General features: G+C 48.6%; 1 protein-coding gene across 2 annotated transcripts in view; it reads left to right on the forward strand.

Annotated features, from left to right (window-relative positions):
* The window catches only part of LZTS1 (leucine zipper tumor suppressor 1), a 56,252-nt gene that overhangs the window by 28,391 nt on the left and 11,302 nt on the right, over positions 1 to 16,559 (forward strand). For both annotated transcript variants that reach the window (XM_053269097.1, XM_053269098.1), the window contains exon 2: positions 13,494 to 13,975. In XM_053269097.1, coding sequence (XP_053125072.1) covers positions 13,631 to 13,975 — 345 coding nt within the window. In that variant the 5' untranslated portion in view covers positions 13,494 to 13,630. The remainder of the gene's footprint in view (positions 1 to 13,493; positions 13,976 to 16,559) is intronic.

Genomic DNA, 16,559 nt, shown 5'->3' on the forward strand with positions numbered 1-16,559 from the left:
TCCGTCATATTCGTAACTCTAAAACACTAAAGAACCTATTTAAAAACGAGGCTAGCAACCCCATCCAGGCATCTTTCAGAACCCACTTCATCTCTGACACTTTTCAATAAAAGCGTACATTTTGTCACAGCTGCTGTTGTTTGTTACTGGGAGTTAGTAGATATCCTGACGCTCTCCCCCCCTTCAGCTTCGCTGCAGGTGGCCACAAAAGGGCTCATTCAGTGTAGTATAGTGGCTAGAGTGCTGGACTAGGACCGGGGAGACCCGAGTTCAAATCCCCATTCAGCCATGATTCTAGCTGGGTGACTCTGGGCCAGTCACTTCTCTCTCAGCCTAACCGACTTCACAGGGTTGTTGTGAGGAGAAACTCAAGCATGTAGCACACCGCTCTGGGCTCCTTGGAGGAGGAGCGGGATATAAAATGTAATAATAATAATAATTAATTAATTAAGTCCCTCAGAAGGACAGTGCTCTTCCAGAACTTGAACTCTTGCCCAGGGCAAGCCTATGTGTTCGTCACACATGGCCCCTCTCCACAGGACGCTAAAAATCTCTGTTTCCCCTACTTAGGGATATTCCTTTTTCTTTGTGTTGTGCAATTTGAAATGTGGCTATTAGTGTGTGTGTGTGTGTGTGTCTGAGAGAGAGAGAGAGAGAAAGGGATTGGCATCAGGTTGCTCGCCCATGGAACTGAGACAGCTGGCACTGCGTCTTTTCACCCACCCCCGCGGAAGTGGTGTCAGACCCGTTCCCAGGTCTTTGTCCCCACTGCAGCGGACAGTGGGTACAAATTCTCTGAAATACTGTCATTGAACTAATACGAATTGTGATGCCCTGCCTATCTGGGCAGCTGGAACGTGTAATTTTGCCTGAAGTGCTCTCCTCAACTAATGACCGTTCAGGGTGGCACGCGTGTGCGTGAGCCTTGTGGGTCCCTAGCTGAATGCTCCCATTGTCGCCCATGATCAGAATAATCCCATTGAATGCCAGCAGAATGAATGAGGCCGATTAACTAGAGTGAATGAGTGTCTTGTAAGGGGGCCCTTCATCCACTCTGAAAGGCAATTGAGCGCCCGCTCTCTCAATTGGTGACTATTTAAATTCATTGCCCATGAATGCAGGTTGCCTCAGCTGAGGGGAGAGCTGGTCTTGTGGTAGCAAGCATGAATTGTCCCCTTTGCTAAGTAGGGTCCACCATGGTTTGCATTTGAATGGGAGACTACATGGGAGCAGTGTAAGATATTCCCCTTAGGGGATGGGGCTGCTCTGGGAAGAGCATAGAAGGTTCCAAGTTCCCTCCCTAGCATCTCCAAGAGAGGGTTGAGAGAGACTCCTGCCTGCAACCTTGGAGATGCTGTTGCCAATCTGTGTAGACAATACTGAGCTAGATGGAGCAAAGTTCTGACTCAGTATATGGCAGCTTCCTATGTAGCAGTTCTCTGCACTTTGCTGGGAGTGGATCAAGAGACCTCCAAGGTCAATTCCAGCTCTAAAATCCTACAATTTGGTTGTTGAAATGGATACAAAGGATTCATTTATCTTCTCCCCCGTCTCCTTTCCCACTTCCAGTCATAGCTTCCATTTCCTTTTCATACCTTTGTTGCCTAACAGTCCTTCCACATTCTTGGCTGGTTTCCTGATGTATTTAAAGACATGTTTATTGTTTGTCTTTTGTATCTTGAGCAATATGCTCCTCGAGTTCTTTTTTGCTCACCACAGTTGAGCATCATGTTACAATAATCGCAGAAAGCAAAGAGGCAAGCAACCTGATTTGAAGTATGTGTATCCTGTTCCATGTTTGACATTTGACTGCTGAGTGACATTTGAATGCTCAAGATGCTGAGTTCTGAGCACTACCTGAAAGAATGGAAGATGTTCACCCTTGGGGCGATTTGAATTGAAATAGTTCTGTCCTTGGCAGAAGCAATTGAGAAAGAGGGTCCTTGTACAGATAACATCATAAGAATGGCTCTACTAGCTCAGGCTCAAAGCCTACCTAGTCCAGCATCCTATTTCCAACAGTGGCCCACCAGATGCTTCTGGAAAGCCCACAGGCAAGAGGTGGCATGCCCTCTCTCTTGCTGTTGCTCCCCCGCAACTGATATTTAGAGACATGTTGCCTCTGAGGCTAGAGGTGGCCCACAGCCACCAGACTAGTAGCCATTAATAGACCTGTCCTCCATGAATTTGTCCACGCCCCTTTTAAAGCCAACCAAGCTAGTGGCCATCACCACATCTTGTGGCAGAGAATTCCATAGGTTAATGATGCGTTGCGTGGAAAAGTGCTTCGTTTTCTTGGTCCAAAACTTCCTGCCAGTCATGGGATGACCCCTGGTTCAAGCGTTGTGAGAGAGGGAGAAAAAATTCTCTTTTTCTCCTCTCACCACACCATGCATAATTTTGTAGACCTCTATCACGTCTCCCCTTAGTCATCTTTTTCCGAAACATCCAAGTCTCTAGGACAAAGAACTGATTGTCCTGCTTCATTTTTATCCAAAGAGGACGGATAGTTTGGAAACACCATGGAAAAACACAGTGGTACATATGCTGGTAACCTCCAGACTTCGCTGCAATGTGCTTTATGTGGGGCTGCCTTTGTACAGAGTCCGGAATCTGCAGTTGATAACAGAATGCAGCAGCCAGGTTGAGACCCCCAAACCCAAAAGAGTCTTGTGGCATTTTAAGGACTAACACATTTATTGAGGCATACGCTTTCGTTGCACCTGCTGAAGTGGGTCTAGTGTGTCCAGGAAAGTTTGTGCCATAGAACATCTGTGGCTTGCATGCTATGCAGAGAACTGCACATCTAAAAGAGAGGTATGTGTAAGGTAATGCCACTGTAATGCACATGGACACTGCTTGCACACTGCCTAGGGAAAAAGGCCAGTTATATGCATATTATATTGCATAAATTTATTGTTTCATCAGATTTGTAGACCACCCCAAACTTCCATCTCTGGGTGGTTTACAACAACATAAAACGAATTAAGATACACATAAAAACCTTAAAACAATTTAAAGCCACAATCGAGTGAAAAGGCTTGGGTGAAAAAATAAATCTTTAAAGACTTTTTAAAAGTTGTCAGAGATGGGGAGGCTCTTATTTCAGTAGGGAGTGTATTCCAAAGTCTCGGGGCAGCAACAGAGAAGGCCTGTCTCTATATAGCCACTAGACGAGCTGGTGACACCTGCAGATGAACCTCTCCTGATGATCTCAATGGGCAGTGAGGCTCATGGCGAAGATGACATTCTCTTAAATGCCCAGGGCCTAAGTTGTTTGGGGCTTTATAAGTTATAAAACAGCACCTTGTATTTTGTCCAGAAACGTATTGGTAGTTGGTATAGTTCTATTAACATAGGAGTGATATGGTCTCTTTGAGATGACCTGGTGACCAACCTGGCTGCTGAATTCTATACCATCTGCAGTTTCCAGCTCCGTATAGAGCACATTGCAGTCGTCAAGCCTGGAGGTTACCAGCATATGCACTGCTGTTCTGAGGTCATTTATCTCAAGAAACGGATGCAGCTGATATATCAGCTGAAGCTGATAGAAAGCACCTCTGGCCACTGCCTCAACCTAGGACACCAGGGAAAGGTTTGAATCCAGAAGCACCCCCAGACTGCATACCATACTACTTCCTTCTGGGGAAGTGTGACCCCATCCAGAACCGGGAGATCAAAATCATCTCCCAAGTTCCAACCCCGCACAATAAGTACCTCTGTCATTTGGATTCAGTCTGTTTGTTATCCCTCATCCAGCCCATCACTGCCTCCAGGCAGGCATTTAAGGACATTATGCCTTCACCTGATGATGTTGACATGGAGAATTAGATTTGGGTGTCGTCAGCATACTGATAATACCCTGCACCAAATCTCCTTAACTTTCCCAGCGGTTTCATGTAGATGTTAAAAAGCATTGGAGACAGTATGGAGCCCTGAGGGACACTGTATAAAAGTTCACATTTTGAAGAGCAACTGTCTCCAAGGGACACCATTTGAAATCTGCCTGAAAGGTAGGAGCAGAACCACTGCAAAGCAGTGCCCCCCACTCCTAACCCCTTCAGATGCTCCAGAAGGATACTGTGAGAGATGCTCTCTTGTCCACCATTGCGTCTTCTTAGTGTTGTCCAGTGGGGCTTTTCCAGGTGGTGCAGGACCTCTTGAAATCTCACCCCAGGCAAGATGTGTTAGAACCCTCGGTAGCACGCTGTGACACATTTGCGTAGCACTTTGAGGGTAAAGTTGCTCACATTCACCAGGAGTTGGACTCTACAGTTGATGTGGTGTCATTGGGAGAGGGTCCCAGAGTACCACCTGGTCCAGTTTTGCTGGAAGAGTTTCAATGATTGGTGCCCAAGGATGTGCACAAGATGTTCGGTCAAGTTCGCCCGACAATGTACATGCTTGACCATTGCCCTTCTTGGCTTATTAAATCTAGTAGGGAGGGAATTTTTAGCTGGGTCCAGCAGGTTCTAAATGCCTCATTGAGAGAGGGAGTGGTCCCAGCTCCACTCAAGGAAGCTATTATTCAACCACTCCTAAAGAAACCGAATTTGGACCCAGAGGATGTAAACAACTATAGGCCTATGGCCAATATTTCCTACCTGGGCAAGGTGCTTGAGTGTGTAGTAGCTGACCAGCTCCAGACACTCTTGAACAAAATAGCTTATCTAATCCATTTCAATCAGTCTTCAGGCCTAGCTTTGGAACAGAAACTGCTTTGATCACCCTGTGGGATGACCTGTGTAGAGGGGTCAGGGGAGTGCAACCCTGTTAATTCTCTTGGACCTCTCAGGGGCTTTGGATACCATTGACCATGGTATCCTTTTGGATAGGCTGGCCAAGTTGGGTGTGGAAGGCACTGCTTGGAGGTGGTTCCGCTCCTACCTCGAGGCCCATTTCCCAAAGGTGGTGCTGAGGGAATTACTGCTTAACCCCTTGGCAGTTATGCTTTGAGGTTCTGCAGGGTCCCATTCTTTATGGTGTTTAACATCTTCATGAAATCACTGGGAGAGGTCATCCAAAGACTTGGCCTGAGGTGTTGTCATTATGCAGTCAGTTGTACACTGAGGTATCATCAGTATACATTCAGTTGTATCGCTTTTTCCTCAGACGCAGGTGAGGCGGTGACTGTCCCGAATCAGTGCCTGGATGCAAAGAACAAGTTGAGACTCAGTCCAGACAGGACAGAAGTTCTGTTGGTTGGTGGTTCCTCTGTTCGGCTGAATGATGTTCAGCCTGTTTTAGATGGGGTTACATTCCCCGTGAAGGACCAGGTTCGCAGTCTGGGGACTGCTCAGCTGTGGCCTCTGGCTTGGAGTGCCTTTTATCAGCTTTGGCTGATACACCAATGGCGACCATACCTGGGTAGAGATAGCTTGGCCACCGTTATTCATGCTCTGGTAACTTCTCGCTTAGATTGCTGCCATGTGTTATACGTGGGCCTCCTTTGAAAATGGTCCAGAAACTGCAATTGGTACAAAATAGAGCTGCAAGATTATTAACTGGGACTGGGTGTTTTATCCTATCACGCTAGTGCCTCATCAGCTGCACTAGCTCCCAGTTTGTTTTCAGGCCCAATGCAAAGTGCTGGTTTTGATCTTGAAAGCCTTAAATGGCTTGGGACCAGGTTACCTGAGAGAGCACCTTGCCCCATATGTCCCGACTCGGACCTTAAGATCTTTTTAAGGAGGCCCTGCTCCGAGTGCCCCTGCCAAAATGAGGTGAGGTGCATGGCTATTAGGGAGAGGGCCTTTTTGGTGGTTGCACCCTGTTTATGGAACAGCCTCCCCAGTGAGGTTCACCTGGATTCATCACTTTGTTCTTTTAGACACCAGGTAAAGACCTTTTTTGTTCACTCAGGCCTTGTAAATTTGATTTTATAAAACTTTTTTTTAAAGTTTTTAAATAGCTTTGTACTGTATTTTGTATTTGGTGTGTTGTGTTGTGATTTCATGTGTTTTACTTGATCATTTAATACTGTGTTGTGAGCCACCACCAGAACAATTTTTTATGGGGCAGCTAACAGATAAAGTTTAGTAGTAGCAGCAGCTTTTAACTCACGCATGACCGAAAATCAGGAGTGCGCACAGCTCCAAAGTTAACAGTCATGAGCAGGGGTGTAGTGGAGAGGGGTCACGCAGGGACAAAGTGCTGGTACTTCTCGTTTTCTCTGGCTGTTGGGGTCTTAATGCCCATGGGGGCTGTCATGGAGAGCGATGGCACTTCTAAATTTGCAATGGCATCACTGGTGCTGAGAACAGCCCTACTGAATCCTTTGCTAAAGCCAGAAAGACTCTGGGTGGAAATGAGCAAAGCGATGGTGAGCACGTTGGAAACTAATCTCTGTACGGCATCTAGCCCAGTCAGGCAACAGCCGGGCACCGCACGATCAATGCAGCACTTTCGGCTGCCCGCGCTTTGGCTTCATTCACGAGTGCAGAAATGAGCAGCGTGGCTTCCGGTGACCTTCTAACAAGTGCCACATATGGTTCATTATCTCCCTGCATTGATTGATTTGCTTAACAGGCCCTTGAATATCCCGTGAAGGGTCATCCCGCTGGAGGCAAGTGCAGCACCCGCCTCTGCCGAGCATCCAATTCAGAGCCCTGTCCTTTGAATAACCAGCTTGCTTAGCTCCCTAATATATGCATGGTTCTCCGAGGTCAGGTGCCTCCCTGGTATTAGTGAGTCCCCATCCCGACTTGCAGGGACTCCATCTGCTTCAGCCTGCTCTCTGTACCCATCAGGCAGTGGAGATATCATCTCAGTCACTGGCAAATCCCGGCATTGTTCACAGCCCTTCTGCACACACTTACATATCAGCCCCTATTTACATGAGAATGCTCCCTTCCTCGCCTCCTCTCCCATAATGGACTGGCCCACGGCTGGCTTCCTCTTCTGACAGCTGGAGTGGAGGCTCCTATCGCTCCCAATTCGGCAGGGAGAAGAAGGGACAACAAGCTAAATCCTGTCCTAATTTAATCATATTTAACCCCACAAATCGGGCTAGGCTGGGGCCAGCCAATGAGATGACTTAGCTCTGCAATACTGGGGGGGGGACTGGGGGGGAAGGGAGGGAGAGAGCAGTCTCCATTTTGAACTTGAGAAACTGCAGATTAGGGAATCCACAAGGTCTGGGCCTCGAATCTCACAAGGAGGGGAGAACATTGGGGCTTTTGAATGGATGGGGGAGCTTGCAGAGGGCAGGAAAGGGGGTACCTGGCTGAAGTGGCTGAGACTGCAGCCGAGGCCATGCTTTTATATATGAAGATGAGGAATATTAACATAGGAAGCTGCCATATACTCAGTCTGACCATTGGTCTATCTAGCTCAGTATTGTCTACCCAAACTAGCAGCGGCTTCTTCAAGGTTGTAGGCAGGAATCTCTTCAGGGGCGTAGCGAGATTGGAGTGGGCCCAGAGACAAGATTTTAAAATGGTCCCCCTGCTGATATACACACACAAACACACTTCACAATATATAGTGCACTCACACTCACATCCCCATTATGAATACGGTGAATATCTAGTTCACATTGAATTGAGTTTCTTTTACTCTCTGCTCCTGTCGATCTCCAAGAGATGCAACATAATTCATAGGGGGTGCAACACAGGTGGGCGGGGAGTCATGTGATGTGCCTCTGGGGGCCCCTTGAGGCAGTGGGGCCCCAAGACGACTGCCTCCCCTTGCCTAATGGTAGTTACGCCCCTGAATCTCTTTCAGCCCTATCTTGGAGATGCCAGGAAGGGAACTAGGAACCTTCTTCTCCTCTATATTAATGTACCGCTCTGTCTATTTATATGCCGCTTTTCAACAAGGTGGCTCTCTGCTCAGTCAGCAGGAGATTGCAGCTAAGTGTGGAATGAGTGATAGCAGCTGGTACAGTTCTGTCTGCGTTCTTACTTTGCACAATGCACTTGCCATGCCTCTTGTGACCCCCGAGTCAGAATTCCTCCCCACCCCCGCTCTGGAAATGAGGGGGGAAGCTTAGGGGATGGAGTAGAGTGCGAAGCCCCACAGCCTGGGCACCAGACACCTCCACTCTGCTGGAACCCCTGCACCTCTCTGCGTCCTGAGGATATGACTCTGTACTCATTCTTTGATTTGTAGGAGTCTCTTGACAGTCCAGTAGTTGAAATAGAATCTGCCCCCACCACTGCAAAGATTTTTCCAGAGAAAGGGGAGGCTAATAATCTCACATATGCCTATAGTACACTCCAGAGCTTAACTGGAACATCATCTTGCCTGTCCTTGGGCTACTCTTTAGTCTTGACTGGGCCTGCTTGGAGCTGTCCAGGGTGCTGACCCACTTGCCTATCTCTTGCTCTCCTTTGGAGCTGCCCGAGGTTGGGATTCTGCCAGGACTCCATCTAGGCCAGGGCTACATAACTTCAGCCCTCCAGCTGCTTTTGAACTCCCATCTCCCCAGCCACAGAGGCCAGTAGCCGAGGATGAGGGAAGTTGGAGTTCAGCATCTGCAGGAGGGCCGAAGTTGTGCAGCCCTGATCTAGACTCTTCCAGCAGCTGAAACTCTGACTTTGTCAATGACCCTCCTTAAAATAATCTCCCTTTCATGGAAGAGAGGTCTATTGGTGGCTACTAGTCGGAGGGCTGTAGGCCACCTCCAGCCTCGGGGGCGGGGTGCCTCTGGGTACCAGTTGCAGGGGAGTAACAGCAGGAGAGAGGGCATGCCCTCAACTCCTGCCTGTGGGCTTCCCAGCGGCATCTAGTGGGCCACTGTGCAAAATGAGATGCTGGACTAGATGGGCCTTGGGCCTGATCCAGCAGGGCTGTTCTTCTGTTCTTATGTTCTTAAAACTGTGGCCAGGGCTGCGGTGGGTAGGGGTGAAGAAATGTTGGCTCAGTTTGTCAGCCAGACAAAATATTTCACTCGTCAAGCTGTGTTGGTACATTGCTCATCAGGATATTTTTCACCCATCAGGCATCATTTTTCACTCGTCACAGACTAGTAGTGATGCAACCCAAGGATATTTCTCTACCACTTTTTATCTTGCCCTTCCTCCAAGGAGCTTGGGGCAGTTTATCCCATGGAACCTCCAGGTTCAGAGGCAGCAAGACTCTGAATACCAACTGAACTGGGAAGCCACAGTTGGAGAAGGCTGTTGTCTTCATCTCCTGCTTGTGGGCTTCCCAAAGGCACGTGACTGGCCACAAACAAGATGCTGGACTAGAGGGCCTATGGGAGTCCTAGCAGGATTCTTCTTCTTTTCTTTATGAACACCTTCAGAGGCAGCTGTGGGAGGCAGAGAGCAGAAACATCTCTTACCACCTTAAAACTGGAGTTGAAAAGTGGGCAACTGAGACTTAGGAAGCTGCCTTCTACCGAGTCAGACCCTTTGGTCCATCCAGCTCAATACTGTCTACTCTGACTGGCAGCGGCTCTCCAAGGTTTCTGGAAGGAGTCTCTCCCAGCCCTACCTGGAGATGCTAGGTCTTGAAGCTGGGACCTTTGGCATGCAAAGCAGATGCTCTACTGCTGAGCTAAAGCACTTTTTCAAATGCACACACTCAGAGGTGCAGCTAGGTCATTTTGGAGCCTGGGCCTAGAGGCCACACAGTGACCCACCAGATACCTCTGGGAAGCCCCCAGGCAAGAGGTGAGGGCATGCCCTCTCTCCTGCTGTTGCTCCCCTGCAACTGGTATTGAGAGGCATCTTGTCTCTCAGGCTAGAGGTGGCCTATGGCCCTCAGACTCATAGCCATTGATAGACCTGTCCGCCATGAATTTGTCTAAGCCCCCTTTAAAGCCATACAGGCTTTAAAAGATGTCACCACACCTTGTGCCAGAGAATTCCATAGGTTGGTTATACGTTGTGTGAAAAAGTACTTCCTTTTGGCGATCCTTAAGGCAGGGGTGTAGTTACGGGTGTTCAGAGGTGTCCAATGAACATAGGCCACCACAACCGCAGGGCCCTGACATTTGCCAATTGCAAGGAAGGGAGCTGGTCTTGTGGTAGCAAGCATCACTTGTTCCCTTGGCTAAGCAGGGTCCACCCTGGTTGCACATGAAAGGGAGACTAGAAGTGTGAGCACTGGAAGATTTTCCCCTCAGGGGATGGAGCTGCTCTGGGAAGAGCAGAAGGTTCCAGGTTCCCTCCCTGGCTTCTCCAAGATAGGGCTGAGAGAGATTCCTGCCTCAAACAAAAGCTGCTGCCAGTCTGTGCAGACAATACTGAGCTAGGTGGACCAATGGTCTGACTCAGTATATGGCAGCTTCCTAGGTTCCTATGCCTGTCTCTCCCTCCCCATTTGCCGCTGCCATGGTTTGCCTCCTGCCCCATGGCACCTCACCCCCACCATTTGAATCTGCCCTGCTGCTCCTCACTGCTGCTGCTCCTTGCCCCTGCCACTCAGTAGCTGGTTCGCACAGCAATGTATGTGGGGGGGAGTTCCATGACTTCTGTCCTCACTCAGAGAGAAGCCATAGAACCCCCCAGCGCTGCGTGAGCTAGCTAAGAAACGGAAGGTTCGCACGTGCCTTGATGCCTAATCTGGGCACATGCGCTTAGTAAAATTTTTCCCCAGCACCTCTGGCACCACAAAAACCTATTCATTTATTTAGAGGGGGAACCCAATATTCATTTATTAACACGGACCTCCGCTTGACCTTGAGAGGCCCCTCCCTTAAGGATAAAACCATCATTTTGGATTTTGCACAAAAACGGATTGGGAACCTCTCACATGTTTTCTGCGGCCAACCCCAGATATCAACGGGGGCACCGTGCAGCCCAACTCCTACCTGGATGGTTGCCCCAAGGCCTTTGCCGTCGGGCTTAGCCAAAGCTCTTTTCATCTTTATTGCCAAATCAGCCCCTTGCTCCTTGCTAGCCCTGTAATTTTCAGCACTTTCCCAACCCGCCACACATGGACGCTGCAATACTTAATTACAGCCTAATGTCTGTGTAGCATCCTTGAAGACGAGCAGGAGTGTTACCGAAGGGCAAGGTGTTATTAGCATTATTACAGTGCAGAAGGGGCCCAGACCTGTATCCTGTTTCCTTTTTGCCTGGGGGGAACTGCTCCTTGTAATCTCAACTTATCTTGGTCCTTGGAAGGAATGTACCTTCCCGATCCACATTTGACGGTACGTAGCGGGGTGGTTGCAGGTGGGCAGAAATTAGTGCATAATCAAAGTGAATTAAATCCTGCTTCCATGGGTGGCTAAAAAAAGCAGACTTGTTTGGAGGCTGATTCACCGCAGCAGGGCTACTGAGCGGAAGCCGCCTGGCTTCCCCACTGCTCACAGAAACTGCTAAAAGCTTTTCAGTTCTCTGCTCCGTGGGCGTGAGGGAGGCTGTCTCCATCTTCCTGGCGGAGAGACGGAGCCCTACTTTCTCCAAGCAGGCCTCCGCGTTTTGACAGAGACAAGAGCAGGTGTAAAATAAAATCATCTCCTCCCTTTCTGCCCCTGCCCTGCTCTCCTCCAGCATTAAAACAAATGGTTCTCAGCCCAGCAGCTGCAGAACTCTGCGTGGGAGAGAAGAAAGATTGCAGGGAAAGCATAAGGACGGCAGTGGCTAGGATTGAGGTGCTGCTGGGAAGGGGAAGCTGTGGGACACAGATGCCACAGATACTATGGGATGGAGCCAGAGCACAGGAGGAGAGCATCCACTTTGCCTGCTGACGGTTCCAAGCTCAGTCCTCTGCAGCAGTACAGAGTGGGCAGGGAAAGACTCCTGTCTGAAACCCCAAAGAGTCGCTGCCAATCAGCATAGACGGTCCTGAGCTAGACGGAGTAAGAGTCCAACTCAGTAGAAGACAGCTGCATAGGTTCATGAAATGTGTGCAGGGGTGCCCTTACCCCTGGACTTCCGGGCCAAAGTCTGGGGCCTCCACAAATCCTCTTTAGTCTGTCTCAGGTGGTATGGCCGAGCATGATGATGCTTCATTTGCAGGGGAGGGGGGCCTGATCCAGCAGGGCTGTTGCCGATCATTTGTTCTCAAGGCTAAATGGCCACAGGTGATTGCAACTGGGAATGATGGGAGTTGTAGTCCAACAACATCTAGAGACCCCAAGGTTGGGAATCCCTGCCAGAACTGATGTCCCCCGTTTGTAAGGTCGGTGGGCCCACGGTGGGCCCCGTTGACCCTAAGTGTGGCTCTCTGACTCCTTGTTTATTGGGCCTGTGTGAAGCTTCAACCAAAGCTGAATACTCGGCCTTCTTATCTTTTTGTGTTGGAGTCCAGTTTCCTAGATAATAGTCTTCTTCTCTCTCCCTCCCTTTTAAAGCTTTCGCTGCCACCACTAAACCTTTCTTGCTTAGGTCTGTGTCCTGACAACCTCTTGGTAGTATAACTGAGGGCTGTGTGGGAAGAAGCACAACTCACAGGACCCCGAGTGAACTTTAAAACAAAACAAAGTTAAGTTTATGTACAGTAGTTTAGAGCTTTTCTCTCTGGCAAAGCAGGGCTATACAAGCACAGTGCTGTCTATAACACTATCAGTCCTTTAAATGAAGCGAGACTTCTGTGTTACTAAGGTGCCTGTGTTGGATTCAACAAGCGTTCATTGACTCTTAGCCGTTTTCCTGGAAACCACCATCCTGGTTGAAGATTCATGTATACACCGTGTTGGACTAGGACTGGGAAGACCCAAGTTCGAATCGACCTTCAATCATGAAACTCACTGGATGACTCTGGGCCAGTCATGTATCTTTCTGCCTAACCTACCTCACAGGGTTGTTGTGAGGATAAAAATAAGCATGTACACCGCTCTGAGCTCCTCGGAGGAAAAGCGGGATACAAAAATTAAAAAAATTAAAAATAATAAAATATAACCAGAGATGTTTTACTGGTGTGCACCACTTATTACCCACCTCCCAATCAGTCTTCCTTCTAACAGGGATTCCCAGATGTTTTGGACTACAACTCCCAGAATCCCCAGCTGCAATGGCTTTTGCTTGGAGATTCTGGGAGTTGTAGTCCACAACATCTGGGAATCCCTGTTAGAGGGAACACTGCTCCCGATATCCAACCCACCGACCCAGAGACCTTAACTAGCCGTCTCTGTCACTGGCTCATTCAGGCCCTAACTACTATTTTCTCTTCCTCATGATCGACAGCACTGGTGCTGCTGCCAACCATCACAAGGGTTATGGCCTTTTCCTTCATAATCCAAGCACTGCAGAGGTGGGACTTACATCCAGGTCTCCCTCTATATCCATTACAGCAGGGGGCCCATTCACACATGATGTTCTACACTCGTACGAGGGTACAGTGTACAAGGCTACAGAGCTATACACAGGTACAGTCATTCACAAGGTACATTCAACGCAGGTACACTTTCTATCTGTATTGTGCATTTGGTACACTTTTAAAATGAACACAGGTACAGTCATTCACACAAACACATGTATGAGTGTACAGACATCTGTACACTTGTACAGCACAATGTCTGAATCGGACTTATTTCTGAATCGGATTTGGTTAGACAGCTTTGCCACTCTCCTCTCCTTTTCTCCCTTCCTCAGGTTTGTTGCTCCTTGGTACAGTGAGGCTTCTGCTATGACCACACCACCAGCCTTCCCTGCCGGCAGTCAGGACACCCCGCGAAAAGGCACCCTCGGGGCTGGCTCTCTTCTCTGCATGCCCTCCGCCCAGGAGCATCATGGGAAGTGTCAGTAGCCTCATCTCCGGGCACAGCTTTCACAGCAAGCACTGCCGAGCCTCCCAGTACAAGCTGCGCAAGTCGTCCCACTTGAAGAAACTGAACAGGTACTCGGACGGGCTGCTGAAATTCGGCTTCTCTCAGGAAACGGGCCATAACAAGTCCAGCTCCAAAGGCAACAAGAATGAGGACTTCTTTTACATCAAGGTCAACCAGAAAGCTCACCGGACAGACTACACGTCCCTCTCCAGCGGGGAGCTGGGGAGCCAGGCTGGGGCTACCAGTGCGAGTTATGGCACCCCGACACCACCCAAACTGAAGCCGGTTTCTAACCAGCTGGAACTAGTGAGTTGTGTGAATCCTGGTCAAGGTGTGGCTAAGGACCCGTTGGTGCTGACAAGGGGAGAGATTCCACAGCTTCCCATAGCGCTACTGCTCCAGATGGGTGGGTTGGCGGGGTGGGGGTGGTAATTAACCTATGGAATTCTCTGCCACAAGATGTGGTGATAGCCACCAGCCTGGATGGCTTTAAGGTGGACTTAGACACATTCTTGGAGGACAGGCCTCTCGTCGCTACTAGTCTGGTGGCTATAGGCCACCTCCAGCCTCAGAGGTGAGACGCCTCTAAATACCAGTTGCAGGGGAGCAACAGCAGGAGAGAGGGTGTGCCCTCACCTCTTGCCTGTGGGCTCCCCGGAGGCATCTGGTGAGTCGCTGTGTGAAACAGGACGCTGGACTAGATGGGCCTTGGGCATGATCCGGCAGGGCTGCTCTTATGGGTGGGCAGGAAGGGAAGGGGAAACCACGAATTGCCTCTAAAGAATAACCTCTAAAGAGTATGAGACCGCAGATAAAAAAAGTCTTGCTTCTAGTCATTACTGTGCTGCCCTGCTAGGCCAACCATAGGGTGTAGGGATCCAGGCCGTGCTGGGCCTTAAAGGATCAGCATCTTTAATTGGGCCCAGAAACAAACCATTAGCTCCCAGTTCCTGATGGAGACACACTGTGACATTGTACGGCAGTTGAAGTCTCTGAGATGTCTTCAAGGATTACTGTAACTCATGTTAGAGGAATTATAGCTAGAAGCCTGAAGAGCATAGCAAAGGCATTCCTAGAGACAACGCCAATCTGTTTTTTAAAGGATAGTCAGGCTTTGTTGTGTTTCTCTACTAGGGGATGGGAAAAGCCCACATATTAATGATAGCCTTTCATTTCATGACTAGTGACAGCTTTTGTTTATCAAATTGAAACGTATCTTGCCCTTCCATCAGTATTTCAAAGGCACCTGTGGGTGTTTTGGTAATATGCGTATTAAACTAAGTGAATCATCTATTAAAAGATTATTCAGGACAATCCTTGGGTTTTGCCACTTTGGGTGGCCTATGTGCCAGAGCTAATGCCAATGTTGGTGTGATCCTTGATAGATGGATGGCCATCCAGCCTCTGCTTCCAAACATCTAGAGAAGGAAAACCCGCCACTGCATGACGCAGACGGTTCCACTGTCAAATGGCTCTTACAGTTATGAAACTCCTCCTAATGTCTAGCCTGAATCTGCTTCCTTGCCATTTCAATCCACTGGTTCTAATCCTGCCCTCAAGAGCAACAGAGAACAAGTCCACTCCCTCTAACAGGGATTCCCAGACATTGTTGACTACAACTCCCAGAATCCCCAGCTGCAATGGGTTTTGCTTGGGGATTCTGGGAGTTGTAGTCAACAACAGCTGGTAATCCTTGTTAGAGGGAACACTGGTCCACTCCCTTTCCGTTGTGGCATCCCTTCAGATATCTGAAGACAGCTCCCATTTCTCCCCTTAAGTCTTCTCTTTTCCAGGCTAAACATTCCCTGCTCCTTCAAACATTCCTCATGGGACCCGATTTCTCCCTGGCTTCCAGATGTCTTTTTTTTTTTGCAAAATGCACTGAGCTCCTGGTTCTCTGAACGTGGCCCCAGGCCACGCACATCATACTGTAGATGTGATCCAAAGTCCCTAGCTGGCGTTTATACATAATTGGCTGCAGAGTTCGTCAGAATCCCATCCTCCATGGTGGCTGTAGGAACAGAGGGGAAGGAGGTAGAGGTTTCAGCTCTCCGTTCTCCAGTAGGAGTCCTTTAATTTATATTGGCTGACATGACGTGCAATGCTGTCAACCATGGGAGAGCTTCGGGGTGCCGCTGTTGTGCCGATGGAAGCAGCAGTACCACTGAGGAGGGTGCTGGCTTATTGCTTTTATTGTTTTGTTGTTTTTAAAAGTATTGTTTTATTATATTAGGTATTATTATAGTCATGATAGCAATAGCAATCGCAATCGCACTTACATTTATATACCGCTGGAGCTCTCTAAGCGGTTTACAATGATTTTAGCATATTGCCCCCCCCAACATTCTGGGTACTCATTTTACTGACCTTGGATGGATGGAAGGCTGAGTCAACCTTGAGCCCCTTGGTCAGGATCGAACTTGTAACCTTCTGGTTACAGGGCGGCAGTTTTACCACTGCACCACCAGGGGCTTTTATTATCTGATTTTATTATCTACACTGATGATTTTATTGTCTACACTGTAATATATAAATGCATCGCTTAATGAATTATACGTTAATATAATTTTTATTCTAATAATTATAATTTTTATTAGGATATTCATTTCTTAGAGTTGTATCCTGCTCTTCCCGACAGGCCCAGAGCAGCTTACAACATTTAAAAAAAAAAAAAATTAAATCCTGTCCTGAAGGGGATTGCAATCTTAAAAAGAAAAGAAAAGAAAAGAAGAACTAAATTTTAAAAGGGGGTCCAGAAGGCCGTTGGTTCTCCTGAGACCAGTGGAGGGGGCCTGGCTGCCTTGCTTCATCCTCTCTGGCCATCTGATGGTAACGGCTGTGGAGGAGTGACTATGGTCATTCTGAGAGCGCATCCAGCATCCTCTCCAGC

Source organism: Hemicordylus capensis, chromosome 8 (assembly GCF_027244095.1).
Source record: "Hemicordylus capensis ecotype Gifberg chromosome 8, rHemCap1.1.pri, whole genome shotgun sequence".
Classification (NCBI taxonomy): domain Eukaryota; kingdom Metazoa; phylum Chordata; class Lepidosauria; order Squamata; family Cordylidae; genus Hemicordylus; species Hemicordylus capensis.